This window comes from Mesoplodon mirus (genome assembly GCF_964341445.2).
Source record: "Mesoplodon mirus genome assembly, chromosome: 2".
Lineage (NCBI taxonomy): Eukaryota > Metazoa > Chordata > Mammalia > Artiodactyla > Ziphiidae > Mesoplodon > Mesoplodon mirus.
This window is the reverse complement of record NC_138977.1, coordinates 197,684,252-197,710,389: the sequence shown is the minus strand read 5'-3', so window position 1 is coordinate 197,710,389 and position 26,138 is coordinate 197,684,252. Positions and strand designations below refer to the sequence as shown.

Sequence of the window (26,138 nt, the reverse complement as noted above, 5' to 3'; positions counted from 1 at the left end):
CCAGAATATGCATAACAGAGTACCAGAGAGAAGGGAGCTGCAGAGGCTTTGCCTGAACACTGATCTATGCACGCGTGTGATTAAACTATGGTGGCCAGGGAAAGAAACACAAGAAATAGGCAGAACAATCTCAAAATCACACTGGACTGACCCGTCAAAGTAGAAAGACCTCCTAATAGACAGAGTATCAGACAGAGTCCTTAGGGTATTGCCTCAGTAGTAAGGATAAATTAGCCCTAAACTAAAGGCTGTTCTGGAAGCACCCTAACAATGCTTATATCAAAAGGATCAAACCAATTCCAAATAACTTAATTGCATACCAAACCAAAAAAATATTTAAAGGAATACAAGAAAGTCCAATATCCAACCATGTAAAAATACAACAGCTGGTATCCAATAAAAATTACCAGGGATGTAAAGAAACAGGAAAATACAAACCATAATGAGAAGAAAAATCAATCAGCAGAAATAGTGCAGAAATGTCAGATAACAGGATTATAAATCAAGGACGATAAAACTGCTGTTATAAATATACTCAAGAAGGTAGAAGAAAGCAGGAGCATGATAAGAGAAACTCAAGATCCAAATCAAATGTCTACAGATGAAAATTTCTAAAATGATAAATTCAAAGATGGGATTGACAGCAAATTATATACTGCAGAAGAAAAAAATATAAGTGAACTTTAAGATATAATAATATAAAACTATACAAAATGAAATAGAAAGAATACCCCCTAAAACCCACAAATGAGCTATGGGACATGGAAAAATATCAAGTAACATGTTTAATGGACATCTCAGAAGAAAGGAGGGAGGGCAGAACAAAAAACTGTGGAAGAAACGAAGGCTAAAATTTTTCCAAAATTGATACAAAACTATAAATGCACAGACGCATTAAGCTCAATGAACCCCAAACAGATGGAACATGAGAAAACCATACCAAAGCAACCATAATCTAATTTATGAAAATCACGTAAAGGAAAGTCTTAAAAGCATTCAGAAAGTAAAAGAATTCACTGAAGGCTGAAGAAGTCAACAAAGACATGAAAGAAAGGAAAAAGCCTTACTCTTAAAGGATTATGTAGGTGAGGGACCTCCCTGGTGGTCCAGTGGTAAAGAATCCACCTTCCAGGAACTTCCCTGGTGGCACAGTGGTTAAGAATCTGCCTGCCAATGCAGGGGACACAGGTTCAATCCCTGGTCCGGGAAGATCCCACAGGCCACGGAGCAACTAAGCCTGTGTGCCACAACTATTCAAGCTCTCGCGCCTAGAGCCCATAATCCGCAACAAGAGAAGCCACTGCAATGAGAAACCTGCACACCACAATGAAGAGTAGCCCCGGCTCGCCTCAGCTAGAGAAAGCTGGCACGCAGCAACAAAGACCCGATGCAGCCAAAAATAAATAAATAAATACATTTATTAAAAAAAAAAAGAATCCAGCTTCCAATGCAGGGGATACAGGTTCGATCCCTGGTCAGGGAATTAAGATTCCACATGCCGCAGGGCAAGTAAGCCCGTGCACCACAACTGGAGAGCCCACGCACTGCAACTACCAAGCCCGTGCGCTCTGCAGCCCGCATGCCACAATGAAGAACCTGCGTGCTGCAACAAAAGATCACACTTGCTGCAACTAAGACCCGATGTAGCTAAATAAATAAATATTTTAAAAAAGAATATATTCTTAATAACAGTAAACCAACTGGTTGACAGTCAGTAGTTGCATGGCATAAAAGTCAAAAAGGACAAATACATCATAAGTGCATATTAAATGTCAAGAAAAGAAAAATAACTGCTCTATCACGTGACGATAAGGCAGAGGGGGTGTATTGGCAAAATAAGTGAAAAGGATTAAGCAGTACAAACCTCCAGTTATATAATAAATAAGCCACAGCGATGTAATATACAGCATAAGGAATATGGTCAATAATATTGCAATAACTTTGTATCGGGAGGGATGGTTACTAGACTTATTGTGATCATTTCACAATGTATGTAAATGTCAAATCATTATGTAGTAGTATGAGTAGACAAAAATATACTTATGCAGCGACTTTTCCAATTCTCAGTTTGTATTATTATTATTATTATTATTTTTTTTTTTTTTGCGTTACATGGGCCTCTCACTGTTGTGGCCTCTCCCGTTGCGGAGCACAGGCTCCGGAAGTGCAGGCTCAACGGCCATGGCTCACGGGCCCAGCCACTCCGCGGCATGTGGGATCTTCCCAGACCGGGGCACGAACCCACGTCCCCTGCCTCGGCAGGCAGACTCTCAACCACTGCGCCACCAGGGAAGCCCTCAGTTTGTATTATTAAATCTGTATCGTTAAAGATATTATGCTATAATACAGAATATATACAATTCACACAGTAATTTGGTAAAAAGATGAGGTAGACAAAAAAGTCACTTTTTTTCCCCCTGAAACATAATACTGTACATCAACTATGTTTCAATTAAAAAAGATAAGCCAGAGGAAGGCTGAAATAGGAACAGATATAAAAAGCCAAGATTTTATGTTTCATACACTGGGTCATAGAGATTTCTAGAAAATATGCATAAATCTTGGAGATCAACAATTCTTCCATATTAGTGTTAGGATTCATCTCTGGGATTAAAAATAATTTTCTCTAACAAACCCATTTCTTTATCTAATTTCTTGGTATCTTTTAAATGAAATAGTAATAAGAAAAATTAAAGTTTAAAATTCAAACAGTGTGCCTGATGATCACTAAAATACTTACGATGGTCGATCCTCAAGAATCAGGGCAGTGGTAGAGAGTGGCTCAAATTCAAAATTCTTTCGTCTTGAAGACTGAGGTGGCGGTTTACAGGTTCTCCCTGTTCGTGCTTCATATTCCTAGAGTAGACAAAAATATACATATGCAGCAACTAACTTTTCCAATTTGTAGTTTGTATTATTAAATCTGTATCATTAAAGATATTATGCTATAATAAGGTATACAATTCATACAGTAATTTGGTAAAAAGATCAGGTAGACAAAAAAAGTCACTTTTTCCCCCCTGAAGCAATATAAACTATGAATTTATATTATATGTAAAGTATGAAAGTATGTTAAAAGAGGGGAAGTTATAAATGTACTAGATTAATTAGGTAATGTTTTAGAAAGATATTCCTGCTTACTTTCTATGGTATCAGTTATCCAAGTCCAGCTTTTAATAATCTATAGCAGATCAGCCTACTTTCTAAACGTTCAAGCCAAGATCAATGATGGAAATCTTGACACAAGAAATAGTTAATCTTGCTGTAATGCTCTGAAGATCTCTCTCAAGGGTGACACTGAACCTCTAATCAAACACTGGTTTTGGATTTCAACCTACTCTGAATCTAACTCCTATAAATCTACCTACTTACTCTAAATTGAAACAATAATTCACCAACATATCTTATCCAAAAATACAGCCAAAGACTGTCAAATACTTCACTAAAATTAAAAGACTGTTACTACAGTATTTTTCTCATTCAATTGAATTGATAATTCTCTTAAAAGAAGTGAAGTTAAATTAACATGATATGTTTTTGGTGAACACATTTAAATTTCCACATTTGAGCATTTTTTCATAAACGTTCACCAGCTTCTGCTGAAATTTATTTCTAGAAATTTGCAAAAGATCAGTAACAAGATTATGGCTTGTAATTTCCAGAACCCACATTTTCCCCTTTCCAAAAAAAAAAAAGTCAAGCTAGTGTTTGATCATCTCCAGATAACAAATATATTTGCCATGACATTCTCAAAGATTACTCAGTGATTTCATGAGTAGATGTGCGAGCCCACCGGCTTCTAGAGAAGACATTAATTTAAATGAAGAAAATTAAATGTACTTAAAGTGGTCAAATGTTTCACTTACTAACTCGCTGCTTTCTTACCATGGCCTATAAATCTTTTAATATTATTATCTCTTCTAACTCAAAGACTGTTTCTCCCTACTGAATCTGACAATTGCAAAATATGAACTGATGATTCCATCCCTCTTAAAAATCTGATAATCTTGTTGAAGATTCATCTTATTTGATATCACATTAAAAAAGTTTATGTTGGGCTTCCCTGGTGGCGCAGTGGTTGGGAGTCCGCCTGCCGATGCAGGGGACGCGGGTTCGTGCCCCGATCCCGGAGGATCCCACGTGCCGCGGAGCGGCTGGGCCCGCGAGCCATGGCCGCGGAGCCTGTGTGTCCGGAGCCTGTGCTCCGCAACGGGAGAGGCCACAGCAGTGAGAGGCCCGCGTACAGCAAAAAAAAAAAAAAAAAAAAAAAAAAAAAAAAAAAAAAAAAAAGTTTATGTTGTCTTAGTCATTTTCTATAAACTTCAAGCCTACTTTATGGTTCCTGCCACTGTTTATAATGGTTTATACTATTGTTTTATAACTGTCTTTAGTTTTACATCTCCCTTTCCATCAACTAAATCTATGCTGTTAATCTGAGAGTTCCTTTGCATGACTGCACTGGATTTTTAGAGACTTCTTTCTCAAATTATTTAGAACTGTGTATGTTCATTTTTATTAATTCCCATTTCAAAGAACTGCATAGCCTTTCAGTGTCAAAAGCCATGGAGTCACTCATTTCTTTTTCTCTTTTGAAATTTTCTTTCCTAATATCTAGGATATACATGTAATTATGATCAATGTTTCTTTTCTTCATTACAAACTCAAGTATAACAAATCCCCGTTTCTGCTAATGTTTTTCTTATTAAAAACCATAGATGCTAAATACATATGAGGTTTGTTATCACTTAAACAGCACTTTGTTTTCCTACAATTTGACCAGGTCTCACTGCCAGACAGAATGCAATGAATACTATCCAATAAAGCATATTCCATGCAAACAAATGCCAGTACATAGACAGCAAAATAAAACTTCTTTTTCTTTTTGAATTTTATTTATTTTTTTATACAGCAGGTTCTAGTTATCTATTTTATACATATTAGTGTATATATGTCAATCCCAATCTCCCAATTCATCCCACCCCCCAAAACTTCTAAATCAATATATTAATAACAGCTAGCATTTACTGTCACAATGTACCATGCACTGTTTTAAACACTTAACACATTTAATCCTTGAAACAACCTTGTGAGGCACCTAACTCACAGTAGAGGAAACTGAGGCACAAAGATGTGCAGTCACTTGCCAAAGGTCATAAATTGCAGGCAGGGTAGGCTCCAGAGCTTGGCCTTTTAATGATCTATTATCTTACTATGTATTAGCAGACAGTCAAGTAACTATCTATGACAATTTAAAATAATGAAATAGGGGCTTCTCTGGTGGCGCAGTGGTTGAGAGTCTGCCTGCCGATGCAGGGGACATGGGTTCGTGCCCCAGTCCGGGAAGATCCCACATGCCGCGGAGCGGCTGGGCCCGTGAGCCATGGCCGCTGAGCCTGCGTGTCCGGAGCCTGTGCTCCGCAACGGGAGAGGCCACAACGGTGAGAGGCCCGCGTACCGCCAAAAAAAAAAAAAAATAATAATAATGAAATAGATGAAATCATTCAGTGAGAGGCTGATGGGGAACTTTAAAATGGGAAGATCAAGCTAACAATACCTCAATCACTGATCCATCTAAACATTATTTTAAAAGACCACCAGATAGTATGTGTTTCCTGATGCAATATGAAGTACATAGCATCATTCTTGAAGTATTCTTCCCAAAAGAAGAATCAAACAAATATGATTAAGCCTATAGAACTATACTCTCCAATATGGTAGTCAAAAGAAGTGATAACCAAATAAGTCATATATGCTCAAGTTTACATAGAAAAATATCAAGGAATTTGAACTATAAGGGGTTTTCCTCTGGAGGCTTAGACTAGAAATGAAGTGCATTTGTCTTACTTTAAATTATTCAGTACTGTTTGATTTTTTTTTTTTTTTCGTGGTACACGGGCCTCTCACTGTTGTGGCCTCTCCCATTGTGGAGCACAGGCTCCGGACGCGCAGGCTCAGCGGCCATGGCTCACGGGCCCAGCCGCTCCGTGGCATGTGGGATCTTCCCGGACTGGGGCACGAACCCGCATCCCCTGCATCGGCAGGCGGACTCTCAACCACTGCACCACCAGGGAAGCCCTGTTTGACTTTTCTTACAAGAAATAAAGTAGTTTGTTTGTAACAGAGATTATTTTATAGTCACGGTGGAAAACTCACAAAGATTTTACTGAAGAGTTGGGATCAGAACTGGGGCAAAAATGATAGGTATTAATTACATAGGCAGAAAGGATTGGAAAGAACATGCCAGGGGGAGCAAGCAAAGGCACAGATTAGGGAAACACATTAATCTCACTGAATATGAAAAAGGATGAGAAATAAAGTATAGGCTAAATTATGGGGCCTTTCACTGGCAAAAATATTTGGAATTCATGATGAACAAAATGGAGAGCCACTGAAAGTCTGAACAAAAAATGAAGTCTTTTATTAAAAATTAACTAAATAAGTACACATTTAATATGAAAGGTAAGACAAAAGTACATAAATATCATTTATTTATGTATCTACCTTACAAATGAGCTTTATACAGAATTGTCACTCAAATATTTTTCACATGAGAGAGGAAAGAAGTTGTATTCTAGTATTTTCTATCACAGATGCTTAGCATAAAAATGCTTTAAATTTTTAGAGAATAATTATTTTAAAAGCTTAAAACATGATATCAATCCATACTTATCTGAAAGTAGGATAGATTTATACATCTTTAATGACTTAAATATTTGCCAAATAACTTACGGTGCTCTTCTAACGTGATTAAAATTACAAATTATATTAGAAATAGTAAAATATTAATATCAGTACTTTCAAAATTAATCACAAAGTGATATCAAATACATTTAGGCAAATGTATCAGGCCACAGGACTAATATTCCATATATTTAGCTAACTGTGGTCTCTATTTGACCAAGAGGCTCACAGCACCAATCAGAGACTCCACTTCTCTACTGCTCTCAGCTATGCCCTCCTCCATGTGTGGGCTTCATCTGGAGGTTGGCTTGCTGCTCAGAGAAATGACTGTAGCAAAGCCAGTTGTCACATCCTCATAGCATAACTTTCAAAGATCCTCTAGCTGCTCTTCTAATAATAACTCTCACAAAATACAAAGAAAGCATCCTTCCTGGAAGGTCCCAGGAAACACCCCATTCAACACGCAATCACAATGACCTGAAAAATAAGCTTTATCAATGAGTTAAAGTTAATTAGGGCCTATCCCTATAGGTGAGGAAAATCACATAATTCTTAAATGAGTCGAAGGCAATAGAGAGAGAAAATAGTGTTCAAGTTATTGATAAGCAGTTGATATATATAATAAGACTTCATTTAAAAATACAACCAAATAATATCTCATGGGAGAAATTCCTGAAGTCATTTTCACTTTAAATCCATGTGGGTCATGTCATAAAAATCCCCTGTATATTCCTTCCACAGAAGTTTAATAAGGAACAAAAATTTGATAATTTTATAAGTTATAAAGATACTTTACAATATTAAAAAACAATTAGAAATACCATAGTCCAAGGAAATCAGTAAATAATGCTAGCTATAGCAAATCACTGTTTGAAAATATCACATCGATCTACCTCATTTCTTGCCAACAAAGGTCAGTTGTTGTTGTTCGGTTATTTTTTTGGGGGGGCCATGTTGCACGGCATGTGTGGTCTTAGTTTCCCAACCAGAAATTGAACCCAGGCCCTCGGGAGTGAAAGCGCACAGTACTAACCTCTGGACCGCCAGGGAATTCCAAAGGTCAATTTTAACTGACTTATTTTCATGAGTTGTTGGGAGCTACCTACCAAAGGTGAAGAGGCATTTAGTTTTTCTTTTAACTAAGGGAACGTATTTTTATGGGGTATTGTAATGAAGCCTGTTTACTTTTTTAATTTAACTTATTCTTCATCTTCCACTCAAAATACTATTCTATGGAATGTTTACTTAAACTGGGGTAACTAGAACAGAAGATGAAACCAGCGCTAGGGGCAGGCTGGCAAATATCTGTAGGATAATTTATTCTAGTTACTGTAAGAAAATTTGAGTCAAACAGGCAATTAATTCTAAGTCTGATCAAAAGATGGTAGGCAATTGCTGTCATCTCCACAAGCATAAAGTAGAAAAAATTACTCACAATTCCAAGGCAAAGAAATACTGGATTCACATAAACGAAAAAGATGTTTTTCCTCAAAATAATCTCTTTGAAAAGAGAAAGCACATTTGCTTAACAACATCTCATTTTATGGGTGCTTTCTCTCTATTAATTTGAACAGCAAAGCACTATTTGGAGAAGGTGCATTATCCTGAAACTATCTCAGTCAACACTAGTTTGGAAGGTGATTTTTTTTTTTTAATAATTTTTAAAAATAAATTTATTTATTTTATTTATTTATTTTTGGCTGCACTGGGTCTTCGTGGCTGCGCACAGGCTTTCTCTAGTTGTGGCAAGTGGGGGCTATTCTTTGTTGCGCTGCGCGGGCTTCTCACGGCTATGACTTCTTGTTGCAGAGCATGGGCTCTAGGCGCGGTGGCTTTAGTAGTTGTGGCACGCGGGCTCACTAGTTGTGGCTTGCGGGCTCTAGAGCACAGGCTCAGTAGTGTGGTGCACGGGCTTGGTTGCTCCGTGGCATGTGGGATCTTCCTGGACCAGGGCTCAAACCCATGTCCCCTGTATTGGCAGGCAGATTCTTAACCACTGCACCACCAGGGAAGTCCCTGGAAGGTGATTTTTTTTTAATAGGTTTTTTTTTTTTTTTTTTTTTTTTTTTTTTTTTGCCGTACGCGGGCCTCTCACTGTTGTGGTCTCTCCCATTGCGGAGCACAGGCTCCGGATGCACAGGCTCAGCGGCCATGGCTCATGGGCCCAGCCACTCCGCGGCATGTGGGATCTTCCCAGACCGGGGCACAAATCCGTGTCCCCTTCATCGGCAGGCGGACTCTCAACCACTGCGCCACCAGGGAAGCCCCTGGAAGGTGATTTTTTTTAAATAGGTTTTTTTGTTGTGGCTTTGTTAAATTGGAGAAGGAAGGGAAGAAAATGGACACACACAAAGTAATGAAGGATTCCCGGAGGTATAACCATTCAATTGCAAACTATCATAAAGAGCCTTTTAAACATTACCTTAAAGAACAATACAGTAAGAGATTAGGTTGTAGAGATCATAATTTTATACTTATAGAATAAAAGAAAAAATGTAATGCATCTGGAAACCTCTGGCTTGAGACAAAATTTTAGTAACAAGATAACACACTTAAAAAGCACTATATCTCCTACAACTTTGACGAAAGTGAAGATGATGTGCTCTGGGGTTAAAGACCACAAAAGTGGTCAGTGATGCTGAACATACTGACATCAAAGATGTATGCAAACAGATCTGAATAAAATGACACTATTTCTTAATACATTATTATATATGTGAATTGAATATGTAATTAGAAACAAGTAAGTATTTGGTTTTCATCTACATTCCTAAAACTAATATATACATGTTGGACAAAAACATTCTTCAGAAAGATAGGTAGATTCCCACTTGGTGGACTGGGTAATTCATACCAACTTTCTTGCTGAAAACAAGCTCTGGGATCCCAAAGGGGTAACAAACAAGGTGAGCCTATCAATCATCCCATTATTATGCATGGGGGCAGTTCTGGACATCCAGTGCAGGAAGGGAAAACTTGAAGAAAGCCTGGCTGTTAGTTGGAATGGTCAAGGGGGGCCAGAATTTGTGGGCCAGAGTAGCAGAAAAGCACTCCATTGAGAAAGAGCTCCAGAAATCTGCACAGGAGTCGTCTTGAGTCTTTAGCTGAATACCAAACTGCACATGTGTAAGGCAAAACACTACAAGGCTGGGGAAAAAACAACTTCCGGGGAAAGAACAATTACTGTGGATGGTAAGCAAAACAGTTTCCAGAGCTCACCCATGGCTGAGAAGTATTCATATTCCCACCAACCAGAATGGAAAGTCTTCACTGAATACATAAAAAATTCAGGAGAGACCTGAATGTTCAGACTCACCTGAAACTATGCAAGTCAGAAGACAATGGAAAAACCTTTAAATCGCTGGAAGAAAAAAAATAATAAAATAATGGGGGGAAAAGCCTGTTGATTTAGGATCCTATACCAAAAAGATACATCTATCTTTGAAAAATAAAAGCACAATAAAAATGTTTTCAGACAAACAAAACCTGAGTGAATCTGTTGTCAGTGGACCTGCTCTATATTTTAAAGGAAATCTTTCAGGCAGAAAGAATACATCATATGAAAACATGAATCTTCACAAAGAAATAAAAAGCACCAAAAACAGTAAATATGGAAAACATTTTAGAAAAGACATAAATAGAGACAAAAATATAAAAGTCATTTTTAAAAGGATATCTGACTACTTAAAGCAAACATAATACCAGTGTCCTGAGGGGCTTACAGCACAAAACCAGAAGGGAGGTAAAGGCCGTATACTGTTGTAAGGTTATTACATTATGCTCAAAGTGGTATAACATTATTTGAGCATAGATTGTGATAAAGATAAATATCATAAGCCCTCCTGCAGCAGTTCTCAACAGTGTCCCAGAGATGGTTTCATGAGGTTTGCAAAGTCAAAACTATAGTCCTAACAGTGCTCATAGTCTGTCAACGTGTTGACATCAGCACTAATTTTGCTACAGCAATACTGAATACAACTGTTGATGCCCTAGCACAAATCAAGGCAGAGACACCAAACTGTACTGCTAATCACTGTGTTCTTCATGACATGCACTCACAGTTTAAAAAAGGGGGGGGGAGGGGAAAGGGATGGCCAACTTCACTTTTTAAGTGAATTAATAAATATTTCATCCTTTCAGTTTTAATTCTGGGTGCAGTAGTAATTGACAGACAATCCCCATAAACAAGAACTCTTTGAGATCGTTCATACCCAGAATCCAAAGCAGTTGTAAAAATAAAACGTTTGAGAACTGTTGGCCAAGAGCAACCACTGAAAAACTAAAACAAAGGTATATTGAATAAGCTAACAGTGGAGATAAAATGGAGTACTAAAAAACTCATCTAATCCAAAAGAGGGCAGGAAATGAGATAAAAAGAAACAAAGACCAGATGGGACAATTTGAAAAGAAATAGCAAGATAGTAAATTTAAAACAAGTCATACCAATAAATGACACTCCATTTAAAAAGAAGAGAGTATTAGACTGCCTACATAGACCCAAATATATGCTACATACAAAAAAAAACACTTTAAATATGAAGATGGATAAAAAGTAAATGGATAGAAGAATAAATATCATGTAAGCACTAAGTGAAAGCAAGCTTCAGTGGCTAAATTAAATTTAGACAAAAACTTCATAATAACCATTACCAGGGCAAAAAAGACATTACATTAATGGTAAAAAGGTCGATTCATCTAGAAGACATAAATACGAAGCTTCAAAACAAAAAGAGAAAAAAAAGAGCAAAAGGAGAAATAGCCAAGTAGATTATTGTGGACACTTTATTACTCCTCTCTCAGTAATTCACAGAACAAATAGAAAATCAGCAAAATTATACAAGACTTGAACAACACTATTACCTAACATGACCTAATTGACATTTATACAACACTAACCCAACATCAGCAGAATATACACATTCTTTTCAAGGACACAAGGAACATTCCCTAAGACAAGCTATATCTAGGACATAAAATAAGTCTCAATATATTGAAAAAGACTAAAATTTCATAATGTATACTGTATGAGCATAATGGAATTAAATTAGAAATTATTTACAGAAACATCTGGGAAAATTCTAAAATATTTGAAAATTAAAACAACACACTTCCAAAGAATCATGACAAAAGAAATAACAGAGAAAACATTTTGAATTGAATGAAAATGAAAATTCTGAAACTTGTAAAATGCAGCTAAAGCATAGTTAGAGAGAAATGTATAGCTTAATCCACATATTAAAAAGATAAAAGGTCTAAAATCAATGATCCACCTTAAAAAACTAGAAAAAACAAATTTGAACCAAGAGGAAAGTAAATAATAAAGACCAAAAATAAATGAGATAGAAACAGAGAAAGAGGTAAAAATCAGTGAAACAAAAGAGGTACACGTTTTTAAAGATCAGTAAAACTGATAACTTCTGGCAAAACTGATCAAGAAAAAAAGAAGACACAAATTACTAAAATCAGGAATGTATGAGAGATAATCTGTATCCATATCACATAACCAGTAGACATTAAAAGGATAAAAAGAGAATATTATTAACAATTTTTTCCAATAAATCCAACAACAGAGGTGAAATGTAAAAATCTCTTAAAAGACGTAAGTTAACCAAGTCTGACTCAAGAAAAAATAGAAACAAAAATAAACTCAAAATGGGTTAAAGACCTAAATGTAAGGCCAGACACTATAAAACTCTTGGAGGAAAACATAGGTAGAACACTCTATGACATAAATCACAGCAAGATCCTTTTTGACCCACCTCCTAGAGAAATGGAAATAAAAACAAAAATAAACAAATGGGACCTAATGAAACTTAAAAGCTTTTGCACAGCAAAGGAAACCATGAACAAGACAAAAAGACAACCCTCAGAATGGGAGAAAATATTTGCAAATGAAGCAACTGACAAAGGATTAATCTCCAAAATTTACAAGCAGCTCATGCAGCTCAGTATCAAAAAAACAAACGACCCAATCCAAAAATGGGCAGAAGACCTAAACAGACATTTCTCCAAAGAACATATACAGATTGACAAAAAACACATGAAAGGATGCTCAACATCACTAACCATAAGAGAAATGTAAATCAAAACTACAATGAGGGGGCTTCCCTGGTGGCACAGTGGTTGAGAGTCTGCCTGCCAAAGCAGGGGACACGGGTTTGTGCCCCGGTCCGGGAAGATCCCACATGCTGCGGAGCAGCTGGGCCGGTGAGCCAGGCCGCTGAGCCTGCGCGTCCGGAGCCTGTGCTCCGCAATGGGAGAGGCCACAACAGTGAGAGGCCTGCATACCACACACAAAAAAACACAAACAAACAAACAAACCAACCAAACAAAAAACCACAATGAGGTATCACCTCACACAGGTCAGAATGGCCATCATCAACAAATCTAGAAACAATAAATGCTGGAGAGGGTGCAGAGAAAAGGGAACCCTCCTGCACTGTTGGTGAGAATGTAAATTGACAGCCACTATGGAGAACACTATGGAGGTTCCTTAAAAAACTAAAAATAGAACTACCATATGACTGAGCAATCGCACTCCTGGGCATATACCCTAAGAAAACCATAATTCAAAAAGATACATGTACCACGATGTTCATTGTAGCACAGTTTACAATAGCCAGGTCATGGAAACAACCTAAATGTCCATCGACAGATGAATGGATAAAGAAGATGTGGCACATATATACAATGGAATATTACTCAGCCATAAAAAGGAACAAAATTGAGTTACTTGTAGTGAGGTGGATGGACCTAGAGTCTGTCATACAGAGTGAAGTAAGTCAGAAAGAGAAAAACAAATACCATATGCTAACACATATATATGGAATCTAAAAGAACAGTATTGATGAACCTAGTGGTAGGGCAGGAATAAAGATGCAGATGTAGAGAACAGACTTGAGGATGCAGGGGGGGAATGGGAAGCTAGGACGAAGTGAGAGAGCAGCATTGACATATATACACTACCAAATGTGACATGGATGGCTAGTGGGCAGATCAACTCGACGCTTTGTGACGACCTAGAGGGAGGGCTGGGATAGGGAGGGTGGGAAGGAGGCTCAAGAGGGAGGGGATATGGGGATATATGTATACATATAGCTGATTCACTTTGTTGTACAGCAGAAACTAACACAACATTGTAAAGCATTTATACTCCAATAAAGATGTGCGAAAAAAAAGAAAAAATAGAAAATGTCATACCCCTATATCAATTAAAATAGTAAATTTATAATTAAAAACCTATTCAACAATAACAACGAAAACCCCTGCATATTCGTTTTTTTAAAAATATTTATTTGGCTACACCGGGTCTTAGTTGTGGCAGGCAGGAGCTTCGTTGTAGCATGCAGTATCTTTTTTTTTTTTAGTTGCAGCATGTGGGATCTTCAGGATCTTCATTGCAGCATGCGGGATCTACTTCCCTGCTCAGGGATCGAAATTGGGCCCTCTGCATTAGGAGTGCGGAGTCTTAACCACTGGACCACCAGGGAAGTCTCCCCTGCATACTTGGTTTATGTCAGTAATTCTCAACTGGGGTAGACTTTGACCCAGGGAATATGTGGCTACATCTAGAGACATTTTTGGTTGCCACAACTGTGAGGGGATGCTACTGGCATCTACTGCGCAGAGGCCAGGGATGCTGCTAAATCCTTCACTGCACAGGAAAGGCCCCCAAGAACAAAAATTACAAGACCTAAAATATCAGTAGCACTGAGGTTGAGAAATCTTGGCTTAGATAATTTCACTGCCAAGTTTCATCAAACATTTAAGGAAGAAAAAATACTAATTCTACACAAATTCTTTTAGAATGGAGATGAAGAAAAAAACTCTCAATTCATTCAATGATTTCAGCATTATTCCAATACCAAAATCAGACAAAGATATTAAAAGAAAATTACAGACCAATATCTCAAATGAAAATGGAAGCAAAAATCCTTAACAAAGTATTAGCATTTCAACTTCTGTTTTCTGCTCCAGCACGTAAGAAGCTTAAAAGTTGCCAACCCATTCCAATAAGTAAAAAGCTGAACAAACTAAAAAAATCAACAACTCTTCTTAGATTCCTCAGAGAAATGAGGTCACAGGGCAAACTGCTGCCCCAAAATTAGAGAAATAGACAGGTGGATGTAGAGAATCACAACTTACCAGAGCAGAAACCTATGAAGAAACCTCTGTGGGAATCAATGCCAGGGTAGGAAAACCTGAACTGTAATTGACAAATTGCTAGAGGCTCAATGTCAACAGGTCTGAGCGCTAAGACTCCAAGAGATCCCAGACCCACATACTTTTGCAAGTTTTACCTCCAGGAACTCTATCAGGTACTCAGAGTGCATGTCAGAGAAAAATCTCCTTGTGCTTCCAGCAGTAGGAGGGGAAAAGGAACTTTTTTTTTAAAAGATTTAATTTTATTTATTTTTGGCTGTGTTGGGTCTTCATTGCTGCGTGTGGGCTTTCTCTAGTTGCAGCGAGCAACTAGAGAGAAAATGGAGTAGAAGCATATTTGAAGGAATGATAACCAGGAATTTCTATACATTAATGTCAACACCAAACCACAGATCATGAAGTTCAGAACACAAAATTTGGCAGGAAACATGCCTAAATAACTATACGTAGGCATAACATATTTAAACTGCAGAAAATCAAAGATTGAAAAAAAATCTTGAAAGAAGCCAGAGGTGAAAAAAATTCCTTCCCTATACAAAAGCAAAGATAACAATTACATTCAACTTCTCAGAAACCATACAAGCAAGGATAGAGTACAGAGAAATATTTAAAGTGTTGAGAGAAAAAAATGCAAAACCCTCAAATTCTGTACCCTATGAAATTGTCCTCCAAAAAAAAAGAAGAAAAAAAGACTTTTCCAAACAAACAAAAAATTGAGAGAATTTGTTGCCAATAGATCTGCCTTGCAAGATCTATTAAAATAAGCTCTTCATAGAGAGGGAAAATGACACATCACAAACTTTTATCTACATCTAGAAAGAAACAGCATCAGAAAGAAACACATGAAGGTAAAATAAAAATTTTATTTTTATTATTCTTAACTGATCCAACAGATAACAGTTTGTTCAAAATAATAACGATATATTCAGTTACCTTTGTCTGTGTGTGTGTGTGTGTGTGAGAGAGAGAGAGAGAGAGAGAGCATGCTCATGTATAAGTGAAATGAATGACAGCAAAGACACAAGGGATGGAAGGAAGGAATTAGGAATATTTTGTTATTATAAAGTACTTGCACTACACATGAAGTGGTAAATGTTATTTTAAAGTGGGCTTAGATTAGCTGTAAATGCATATTACAAACTCTAGGATGGAGGGAGGAAGGGAAGGAGAGAGGGAGAGGGAAAGCAGACACAAACTACAAATATCGTAAGTGAAAGAGGGGACCTCACTACAGATCCAATGTATGTTAAAGTAATATTATGAACAATCAGATGCCCATAAATTTGATAACTTAGATGAAATGGATAAATTTCTTAAAGACACAATCTGTTAAAACTCACAGAAGAAAGAGACAATCTGAACAGTCCTGTTATCTATTTAAAAAATTGAATCAACAATTATACCCCCAATAAAGCTGGAAAAAATGAAAGGAAGAAAGGAGAAAGGGAGGGAGAGAAGGAGGGAAGGAAGAAGGGAAAGAAAGAAGGAGGAAAGGAATTGTGTTGATGATTAATTACCTTCCAAAAGAGAAAGCAGTTTGGCTCAGATGGCTTCACCAGCGAATTTTAAGAAACATTTAAGGAAGAAATTATACCAATTCCCTATGATCTCTTCCAGAATACAGAAGCAGAGGAATACTTCCTAATTTAATCAATGAAGCCAGCATTGCCCTAATATTAAAACAGGCAAAGACATTAAAAGAAAACTACAGAACAATACCTCTCAGAAACATAGCTGCAAACATCCTCAATGAAATATTTGCAAATCAAATCAAATAATGTATAAAAAGGATTACAAACCATGACCAAGTGGGATTTATCCCATGTATGCAAGGCTGGCTCAACATTTGACAATCAATTAATGTAATCCATCACATCAATAAGCTAAGAAAGAAAAATCACAAGACCATATCAATACAGAAAAAGCATTTGACAAAATTCAACTCATTCATGACAAAAACCCTCATTAAAGAAGGAATATAGGGGTACTTCTCAACTTGATAAAGAACATCTACAAAAAGCCTATAGCTAATATTATATCTAATGGTGAGAAACTCTAAGTTTTCTAAGATCAGGAACAAGGCAAGGATGTTCCCTCCCACCACTGCTTGTCAACATTGTATGGGAAGTCCTAGCTAATGCAACAAGACAAGGAAACACAAGGTATACTGATTGGAAAAGAAAACAATAAAACTGTTTTTGTTTTCAGATGCCATGACTTGTCTGTGTAGAAAGTCTGAAAGAACAGTCAAAAAAATTCCTGTAACTAATAAGCAATTACAGCAAGGTTGCAGGATATTAGGAAAGTCAATTGCTTTCCTATATACCAGCTATAAATAAATGGAATTTTAAATTTAAAACACATAAATATTTCCATTAGCATCCCCCAAAATGAAATACTTAGATACAAGTCTGACAAAATATATACAATATCTACATTAGGAAAATTATGAAACTCGGATAAAAGATACCAAAGAAGAACTAACTAAAGGAAGAGACAGTCCATGTTCATGGATAGGAAGAGTCAGTATTACCAAGATGTCAGTTCTTCCAAACTTGATCTACAAATTTAACACAATCCCAATCAAAATTCCAGCAAGTAACTTCGTGGATATTGACAAAGTGATTCTAAAGTTTATATGTAGAGGCAAAAGACCCAGAATAGCAAACTCAGTATTGAAGAAGAAGAATAAAGTTGGAGGACTGACACTACCCGACTTCAAGACTTACTCTAAAGCTACAGTAATAAATAGAGGGCAGTGTTGACAAAAGACTAGACAAATAAGTCAATGGAACAGAATAGACAGCCCAGAAACAGTTCCACATAAACACAGTCAACTGATCTTTGACAAAGGAGCAGAGGCAATAAAATGGAGCAAAGGTAGTCTTTTCAACAAATGGCGTGGAGCAAGTGGACATCCACATGCAAAAAAATGGATCTAGACAAAGAACTTACACTCTTCACAGATATTAACTCAAAATGGATTATAGACCTAAATGTAAAACAAAAACTATAAAACTATAGAAGACAGGAGAAAACCTAGATTACTTTTGGTATGGTGATGAATTTATTTAGATACAACACCAAAGGCACAATCCATGAAAGAAATAATTGAGAAGCAGGGCTTGATAAAAATTAAAAACCTCTACTCTGTGAAAGACACTGTCAAGAGAATGAGAAGACTAGATATGGACTGGGAGGAAATACTTGCAAAAGATACACCTGATAAAGGACTGTTATACTAAATATACAAAGAACTCTTAAAACTCTATTGAGTTCTGTTTTTATTATTATAAGAAAATGAACGATCCAATTAAAAATGGCAAAAGATCAGAAAAGACACCTCAGTAAATAAGATATACAGATGACAAGTAAACATATGAAAATATGTTCTAACTCATGTTCATTCAGAATTGCAAATTAAAACAATCAGATACGACTACACACCTATTAGAATGGTCAAAATTCGAAACACTGACAGCACCAAATACTGGTGAAGATGTGGAACAACAGGAATGCTCATTCATTGCTGGTGGGAATGTAAAATGGTACAGTCACTTTGGAAGACAGTTTGGCTGTTTCTTACAAAATTAAAATACCATATGATTCAGCAATCAGCCTCCTTGGTATTTACCCAAAAGAAATGAAAACTTACACCCACAAAAATACTTACACACAGATGTTTATAGCAGCTTTACTCACTGTTGATAAAACTTGGAAGTAACCAATATGTACTTCAAATTGTTTTCTACATATGATGTTTCAAATATTACATCCAGCACCCAAGCAAAGGTAACCAGGCACACACAGAGATAAAAGAGCATCTGCTAACAAAAACTAGCAGAATCAATATTCAATATAAACAGACCTATAGAATTTCCAGACATTGGAATTATCAGACACAGGCTATAAAAACTATACTTACTATGTTTAAGGAGATAAAGGCCAAGCTTGACATTTCAGCAGGGAACTGTAAACTGCAAAAAGTGATATAGCAGATTTGAAAAAGAAACAACCAGAAACACAAGAATTGAAAAACACAAAACTGACATTAAGAACTCAAAGTAAAGAGCTGAGGGATCTGTATTTTTAACATATTCCCTACGTAATCCACTATGTTTGAGAACCAGAATCATAGACTACTACAATAAATCTTAATGTCCTTGTTTACAAACCCACTCTTTTCTAATTTAACTTCTACAATGCCTCCAGAATTTTTCCAGTATATGAATTTGATGTCTCAGTGCCTTATTTAAAAGTATTTTGGTTAAAACCCAACTTTCTAACCTTGTGGCTAATGACCTTCACCATCTACCCTACTTCCCTGAAATACTGACCTAAAATTGAGCTAAACAAGTCTGGTGCATTCCTGCTTGTTCATTCAATTTTCTCTACCTGGAATGGCTTTCCCCATCTTGTCTACCTGGTGAACTCCTACTAGTATACTTCGTAACACAGAAACTGCATGTCACCCTGAGCAGAATTAATCACTCTTTCTTCTATACTCTCGTACTTTGGTTCACAACTGTATTACAGCACTCACTACACTATAGTAAAACTATATATGAACCTTTCCCCTCCTTCCTACAGTTATACTAGAATAACTGAAAGGCTAGGGCTTATATTTATCTATTTCCCAAGAACCTGAACCATGCTTATGGTATTATACACAGTCAATGTATGTTGAATAAATTACACATTCATTGAAATGAAAGCCAGACAATCTTTGAGAAGAATCTAGGATCAATTAAAGAATTTTGTCCTTCAAGTTCTACTAGAGAAAAGGTTTAGAGCTTGCTAACACGAGGTCACAGAGTAAGTTGGTCACAGAATGGTATCCTATCACATTCTGATGCCTTGGGCTCTGTATCTAAAGGGATTCACCAGAAAGAAGGTGTACTAGGAGGGAATGTGAGAAAAGATCAGTCTATCGGTTCAAACGGAGGGTGGCAGGAGTCTTTGAACAGCTTCTTGAAGTAAAATATGGGGTCTGGGGAGAAGAAAGAATAGGAGCTTCTCTTTTAAAGACAATGTAAAAGCCAAAATAGCCTGATGTGTATACAGAGTGACTCAACTTTTGAGTTTCAGTGGACAGTGAGAACACTCTTCCTAAAGGGGTTAGTGCTTTATTCTTTTCGTTTTCTTTACCTGATTTAACCTTCTTTCTTAAGGCTCATACTTCTCCCCTCTCCCCGAAGCACAGGCCCAGAGCTGTTATAAATTCCTCTCTCAATCTCCAGACCACACAAATTAACATTTATGAAATAAATTTATTCATACATAGAAAGACATAATAATTTATCATTAACTATAAATAAGGAACACACATGCGGCTAGAAAGGTAATTATTCACTACCTTTTCAAGGTGACAATACGTTAAGTAAATAAAGGTGAAAAAATATGCAAGTGTGTTAACAGTTTTAAGGACTTATCAAAAATTCTGAACATAGTCCAGCCCCTCCACTATTTAACAATGAAGGAAGTAGTTCATTTATTGCAGTGCTCACTCAAATTTTACACCAAAGGTATCCATATTTAAGCATAACTAAAACCAACAAACTGTTTTCAAGTATCCTAATGCTACATACACCAATAAAGTTAGTAACCAGAAAATTAAGCTCTACACTTACAAAGTGTTATATATTTACTGCTCACAAAGCACGTGTATTCTAGTCCTTTCCACAGTGCTATTGTTCCCGAAGTTAACAATTTCAAAATCAAAGGCTTAATTGAGCAGCATGACCTATCCTACTTTTAGACAATTTGAAATGCTCAGATTAAGAAATCAGTTAGTGCCTTAAGACTTTTTTCCTTGCCTGCCAAAAGATATCTGAAAGTGATTCAACCACGCAACTAAAACACCACTCAGAAAGACATGTGATGAAAAACATGAAATATCATCTAAGTACTCCAATCTAATTTCCTCATAATGAAAAAGATGCCAATATAAAAAGAGTACCAAACAAAAAAATCACTTTCTACTGAAAGACTGTCAGTTTGACATAGAGTATACTCAATCTAGTATGCAATCATGTTACAATTATACATAACATGGCGCATTTGAAATAATTCTCCCTTGCAGTTTGGAGGTCATAAGACAAACTATGTAGCTGTATTCCAACTTCAGCCTATTAATTTAGAAAAACCAAAAACTTAGGTCAATTGAACTACAATATAACTGAAATGCTATTTATAATTAATAGATGCAATTTTTAACATGGCTCACCAACTGGTTCAAATGGCCACAAGCAGGAATTTCACACCTGCAAGAGAACACATGTGATAATCCTCATAAAATAATATTATGAATATTCATGTGATTTGGGAATTGACTTCAAGTTAAATGCCAAACTTGAGTCGGTCTGACTTTGTTATTACCCTAAAATGATTTTTATGTTTCTTTACTGTTAACATGGAAAGCACTAAAACTGATCAGACCTTTAATAAAATTTGTAAGAATAAAACTTTAAAAAATATTTAACCTACAAGTATCTTTCACTTTTGAACTTCATATATCTCTGGAAAATCTATAGGTACAAAACACATAAAGGCAAAAAAAATTTATATATAGTAATATTTTGTTTGTGGAAAAAAATAACACCATAGATGTAAAAATATACACACATGAAAATAATTGTGTTTTCCATACAAAAATTGAATTTTAAAAGGCCTAAAAATATGAAGGGAAGGTAAAATGAGACATATCGCCCTATAATGTTTTATATTTTATAGAGAACATAATCGTGTTATTTGTGCAATTAACAACAGAGGAAAAAGATGGTAAGTCAAACACTACTTTATAGTTTGATTGATAATCTTATAGATGTCTTTCTACTAGAAAAAAATTCTGGCCCCCACACATATACTCATCCTTAAGAATATGGCAACTCTTTTCTGAATATTTGCTTAATAAAATAATTATCCGATAAAATACTACTACTACTGTAATATTCTAACAAATTTTACTGTTTTGCCATTCAATAAGCAAGTGAGGCATCTTTAGGAAGGTCAAAGGACTCTATTTTTTCCTTAGTACTTCTAGCACTGCCTCACTGTTTCAGGCAGTTTTACACTGGAATACTAGCTATCTTCATTTTCTATAGCCTTAATAGCTTAAGACCTTATCCTAAAACATGACAGATGTGTCTTAACACTCTTCACGGCTTTACTCTTAACATCATTTTAAATTTCTCATTCCAAACATATAACACACATTTGAAAGGAGTAGATAGATGGTCAAGGATCTCAAATGTAGTTTTATATTGGTAATATTTTACAGAGTTTAGAAATCAGGGCTGTAAAAAAAGTTTTCAAGTGGGAACAGAGACAGAAAGTTCTAACTTTACCACTACCAATAAAAGAAAATCATGCCCACTTTTAAAATGACAATTGCAGTGAAGAGAACAGCAAAGTGAGACCAATGTGGAGCAGAGGACACAAACAGTAGGGAAAGAGAAAGCAGAAGAGGAGAGGCAGAAACATAGTCCATCACATGGTGAAAGAGATACATATTTTTGAACGTGGAAAATGGTCAGAGGAACAGTGACTTCGCTATCCATCAAAGCCCCCCCAAAACAAACAGAACCATGAAAAAGGCACCAAAATACACATTAGCACCTACACACAAATGGAAAACTCAAAAATTAAAAGAAGCAAATGGGAGAAATCATCACGTGTAAAAGGTCAGAAAAGGGACAGAGGATAGAAACTGCATTTCCACTCACTCCTTCTTCCCATATGAAAACAAGAGTTGTTTTTTCCTGACCACTAATCAAATTTTCAGACAACATACATATAAAAAGGAGAGAGGAGGTGAGGCCTTGGCTTTCCAAAATGAAAACAGCAGATTAAAGGCACAGACATATTGGTAAACAGATAATTATCCACTAGTAATTTATTTAGAGATCTATGGTAAGAAAATATCACAGAATGTTAGTTTACATAAAGATATTAAAGTATATGCACAAGCATATTTCAGGGAAACTATCATAAAGTCAAGAAAACAAACCTTCAATAGCAAGACCACAGTTTTTGCCTCTAGGGGGCAAACTTGGTCTTCTGAAAGACTTCACGAGAAAAGAGTTAAAATTTAAGATGTCCAGATAGCAAAGATTCCCAAACTTTCTTGGATTAACAGTAACCTTAGTGTCTCAGTAATTTTTTCTTGGTGCCCCCTAAACCAACAGAAATCCTTAAACATTCTGTTTAATAAGTAGTTATGTCCAACAATTAAGTAAAGACTTATGTCCTAGCACTTAGTAACCACTTGAAAAAATAGTACACATAAATTAAAAGAAAAACATTTTATTGCATTCTTAAATAACCACAATTAATTACTAATTGGGCATGTGTGCCTTTTGTGCACTGTACAATTTCACAAACCTTGAAATCAGATTGGACACCATCACCTTCATTTCCTATTCCACACTGATTTTTGCACAGTATCTGATTTTTATCATAGCAAACTAGGAAAAAACAGATTCACAAGGATACGATGCCACAGAAAATAATATATTACCATTTAATGTTGAAATTGTGTACTTCCTCAAGCTATCAGTCTGCACTATATCCAGCAGAGGTGTAGCATCACTGAGTTTGCCATGGTTCCCCCCTGCGTTGGCTGTAGCACATGGGGTGCCCTAGGCACACAGCTTGGGAATCTCAGCACTACAGTTTTAAGTCTCAGCAACATATAAACTGGTCACTATTTTAATTACTTGTAAATAAAATTAACTATAACAAATGCTTTTAAAGATCTAAAAATTATGTTCTCATTTACTTGGGAAACCAGTTTTTCTTTTGAGCAATAAAAAGAACACCATTATATACTTAAAGGAAGGTATTTTTTCCAATTTGAATGATGATTATTGCTTTAATGTGATTATTTTTATAAATGCTGGATGTGCTAAATTTGATAAATTAAAACTGGAAGGAGAGAAATAGAAAATTTATTATTATATCTCCTGAGAAACAGCTTCTCTAAAATTAAAAATGCTACAAATTGATACAGTCTCACTGCATTCCAGTCTCACTTATCTCCTAGTACTGAGAAGCACAAGCTCAGGAGTCAAACAAGATCTGAAATTCTTAAGAACTCAAGAATATGGATATTAAAACAGATAACAGAAGAACTGGCTCCTAAATTACTAGAAACAGACTATACACTCACCTGTCTCACAAAGTCCTTGGTTAAGACAGAAAACCAGAAAAGTGACCAAGGAAAGAGTTCGACCTCAAAATCTACTCAGTTTTCACTTTATGCTGCTTTATCAGTTCACAACTACCCATTATCCATAAAATCTGTACCGCTGGCAAATGCTACCATGTTCAGCTAGAAGTCAAAGTCTGTGGTGACAATGGTTTGCTAAGGAAAAAAAAAAGCTATCCAAGGAATAACTAGGAAACAAAATCAATGTTCTATGACTGTAAAGAATTTTCACAACCATAAAAGATAACTGAAAATATGTCATGCTTTAAAAAAAAGTTAAAGTTACTACAAATATCTATAGTCTGAAAATTTTACATGTTAAAAAAAAAGGAATGAAAGTAGAATATAGTTAATTATCTAGAAAAGAATATCTGAAAAGCAAGACAAACCACACGGCTACATTAGTACTTACCTGTTGAATGATTTTGGAAGTTTTCTGAAGATTCTCTCTGGGAGGGACTTTACCAAATAATTTCCAACCAGGAGCACTATGTACAACTGACTTGAGTTCTTTTGTCCTTTTCGGAAAAAGGTTTCTGAAACACAGAAAAGTTACATGAATTGTGTTTCTGGTAACCAGGGAACTACTTAATAATAATTTTTAAAGTACGCTTATCCTCAAGACAAATAAAAAATACTTTTAAATAAAATTATTTCTACTACTTATACTACTGACTATTAGATTAACAAGACTCACTTAAGACTACCTGGCTTATAAAGAAATATTAGAAGAATCATCAACAGAGATATTAGAGAGATAAACAAATTGGGAGAAAAATGACAGCTGTAAATAAAATGTAAATATTTGCTTTGAGTTAGCTACAAAGTGTACTAGAATTGACTATACACATACTTGACAATAAAAGCCAAGAGAACTTATATAAAACAGGTAAAGGATTAAGTAATACAATCTTTGGGGAAAATACTATTTAATTATTCTCGGCAATAATTTGTTATTGCTTGAAATAAAAGGGTATCTACTGAGCCTCTATTCCTATAATATATGTATATGCAAATTGATTTTCCTAGGACAGGTATGCACAAGAAAAGCTTACTGCAAAAGAGTCAATATGTAACCTAGTAAGAAACTATCTCTCACTGAAAATCTAAAAAAAAAAAAAAAAGAATCTGCACAAGGATCAAGGATTTTACCTATTATCTCCATTCTCTTACCAACCAAATTAAGTATCTATTGCACATGTAAGCAGGAATGATATTCAAAATATGTATACATCAATACAGCATGCCAGGGCACCATGGACCAATCAGAAAGGTACAATGAATCCAACTGAATATAAAGCCTTCATATAAGCTTTGATATAAATATTCATTAAGAAAATTTTAAATTTTCACATACAGTTACAGTCACAAAGTATTTGAAAGGCCAAATATCTCAGGCTTTCAAAATATCATATAAATATATCTATTCTTAAAAGTACACCATTGTGGGCCTCCCTGGTGGCGCAGTGGTTGAGAGTCCGCCTGCCGATGCAGGGGATACGGGTTCGTGCCCCGGTCTGGGAGGATCCCATATGCCGCGGAGCGGCTGGGCCCGTGAGCCATGGCCGCTGAGCCTGTGCGTCCGGAGCCTGTGCTCCGCAACGGGAGAGGCCACAACAGTGAGAGGCCCGCGTACAGCAAAAAAAAAAAAAAAAAAAAAAAAAAAAGTACACCATTGTGATAAGAAGCGGGTAAGTTTTCAATGCATAATGTTAAGGCTATTCTTCAAGCTTAGAAAGGTATCAATGGACTCCTACAAAAGAATATGGGTTAACCAATAATAAATTAAAGAAACACTCTCACTTTCTTGGGTGTGCAATGGAAGTGAACTGATGACAATTTAGAGTAATTTCTGCTTAGGATACTCTAGAGGTTTCATCTCTGAGACCACATATAGCGACTCAATTCTCTATTTTATAAGATCTCTAAGTTGGATGTTTTCAATAATGATTATACTGAGGACTGGTACATTTATAGTAAAATTTCAAGCCTCAAACGATGGCCTATTAATTTAAACACTATTTGATATCTTATGTGCTGCTCATCAATTTATTGCCTTATAGCTCTATATTCACCTTGCAATATA

At 36.0% G+C, this 26,138-nt stretch overlaps 1 protein-coding gene across 2 annotated transcripts in view; it reads right to left on the bottom strand.

Moving 5' to 3' along the window:
- The window catches only part of TBC1D12 (TBC1 domain family member 12), a 90,626-nt gene that overhangs the window by 23,240 nt on the left and 41,248 nt on the right, over window positions 1–26,138 (bottom strand). Inside the window, exons 2-3 of one of the 2 annotated variants that reach the window (XM_082604163.1) lie at window positions 24,465–24,588; window positions 2,741–2,856 (exon numbers count right to left, since the gene is read on the bottom strand). In XM_082604163.1, coding sequence (XP_082460289.1) covers window positions 2,741–2,856; window positions 24,465–24,588 — 240 coding nt within the window. The remainder of the gene's footprint in view (window positions 1–2,740; window positions 2,857–24,464; window positions 24,589–26,138) is intronic. The other variant, XM_082604162.1, reaches the window with a different exon arrangement.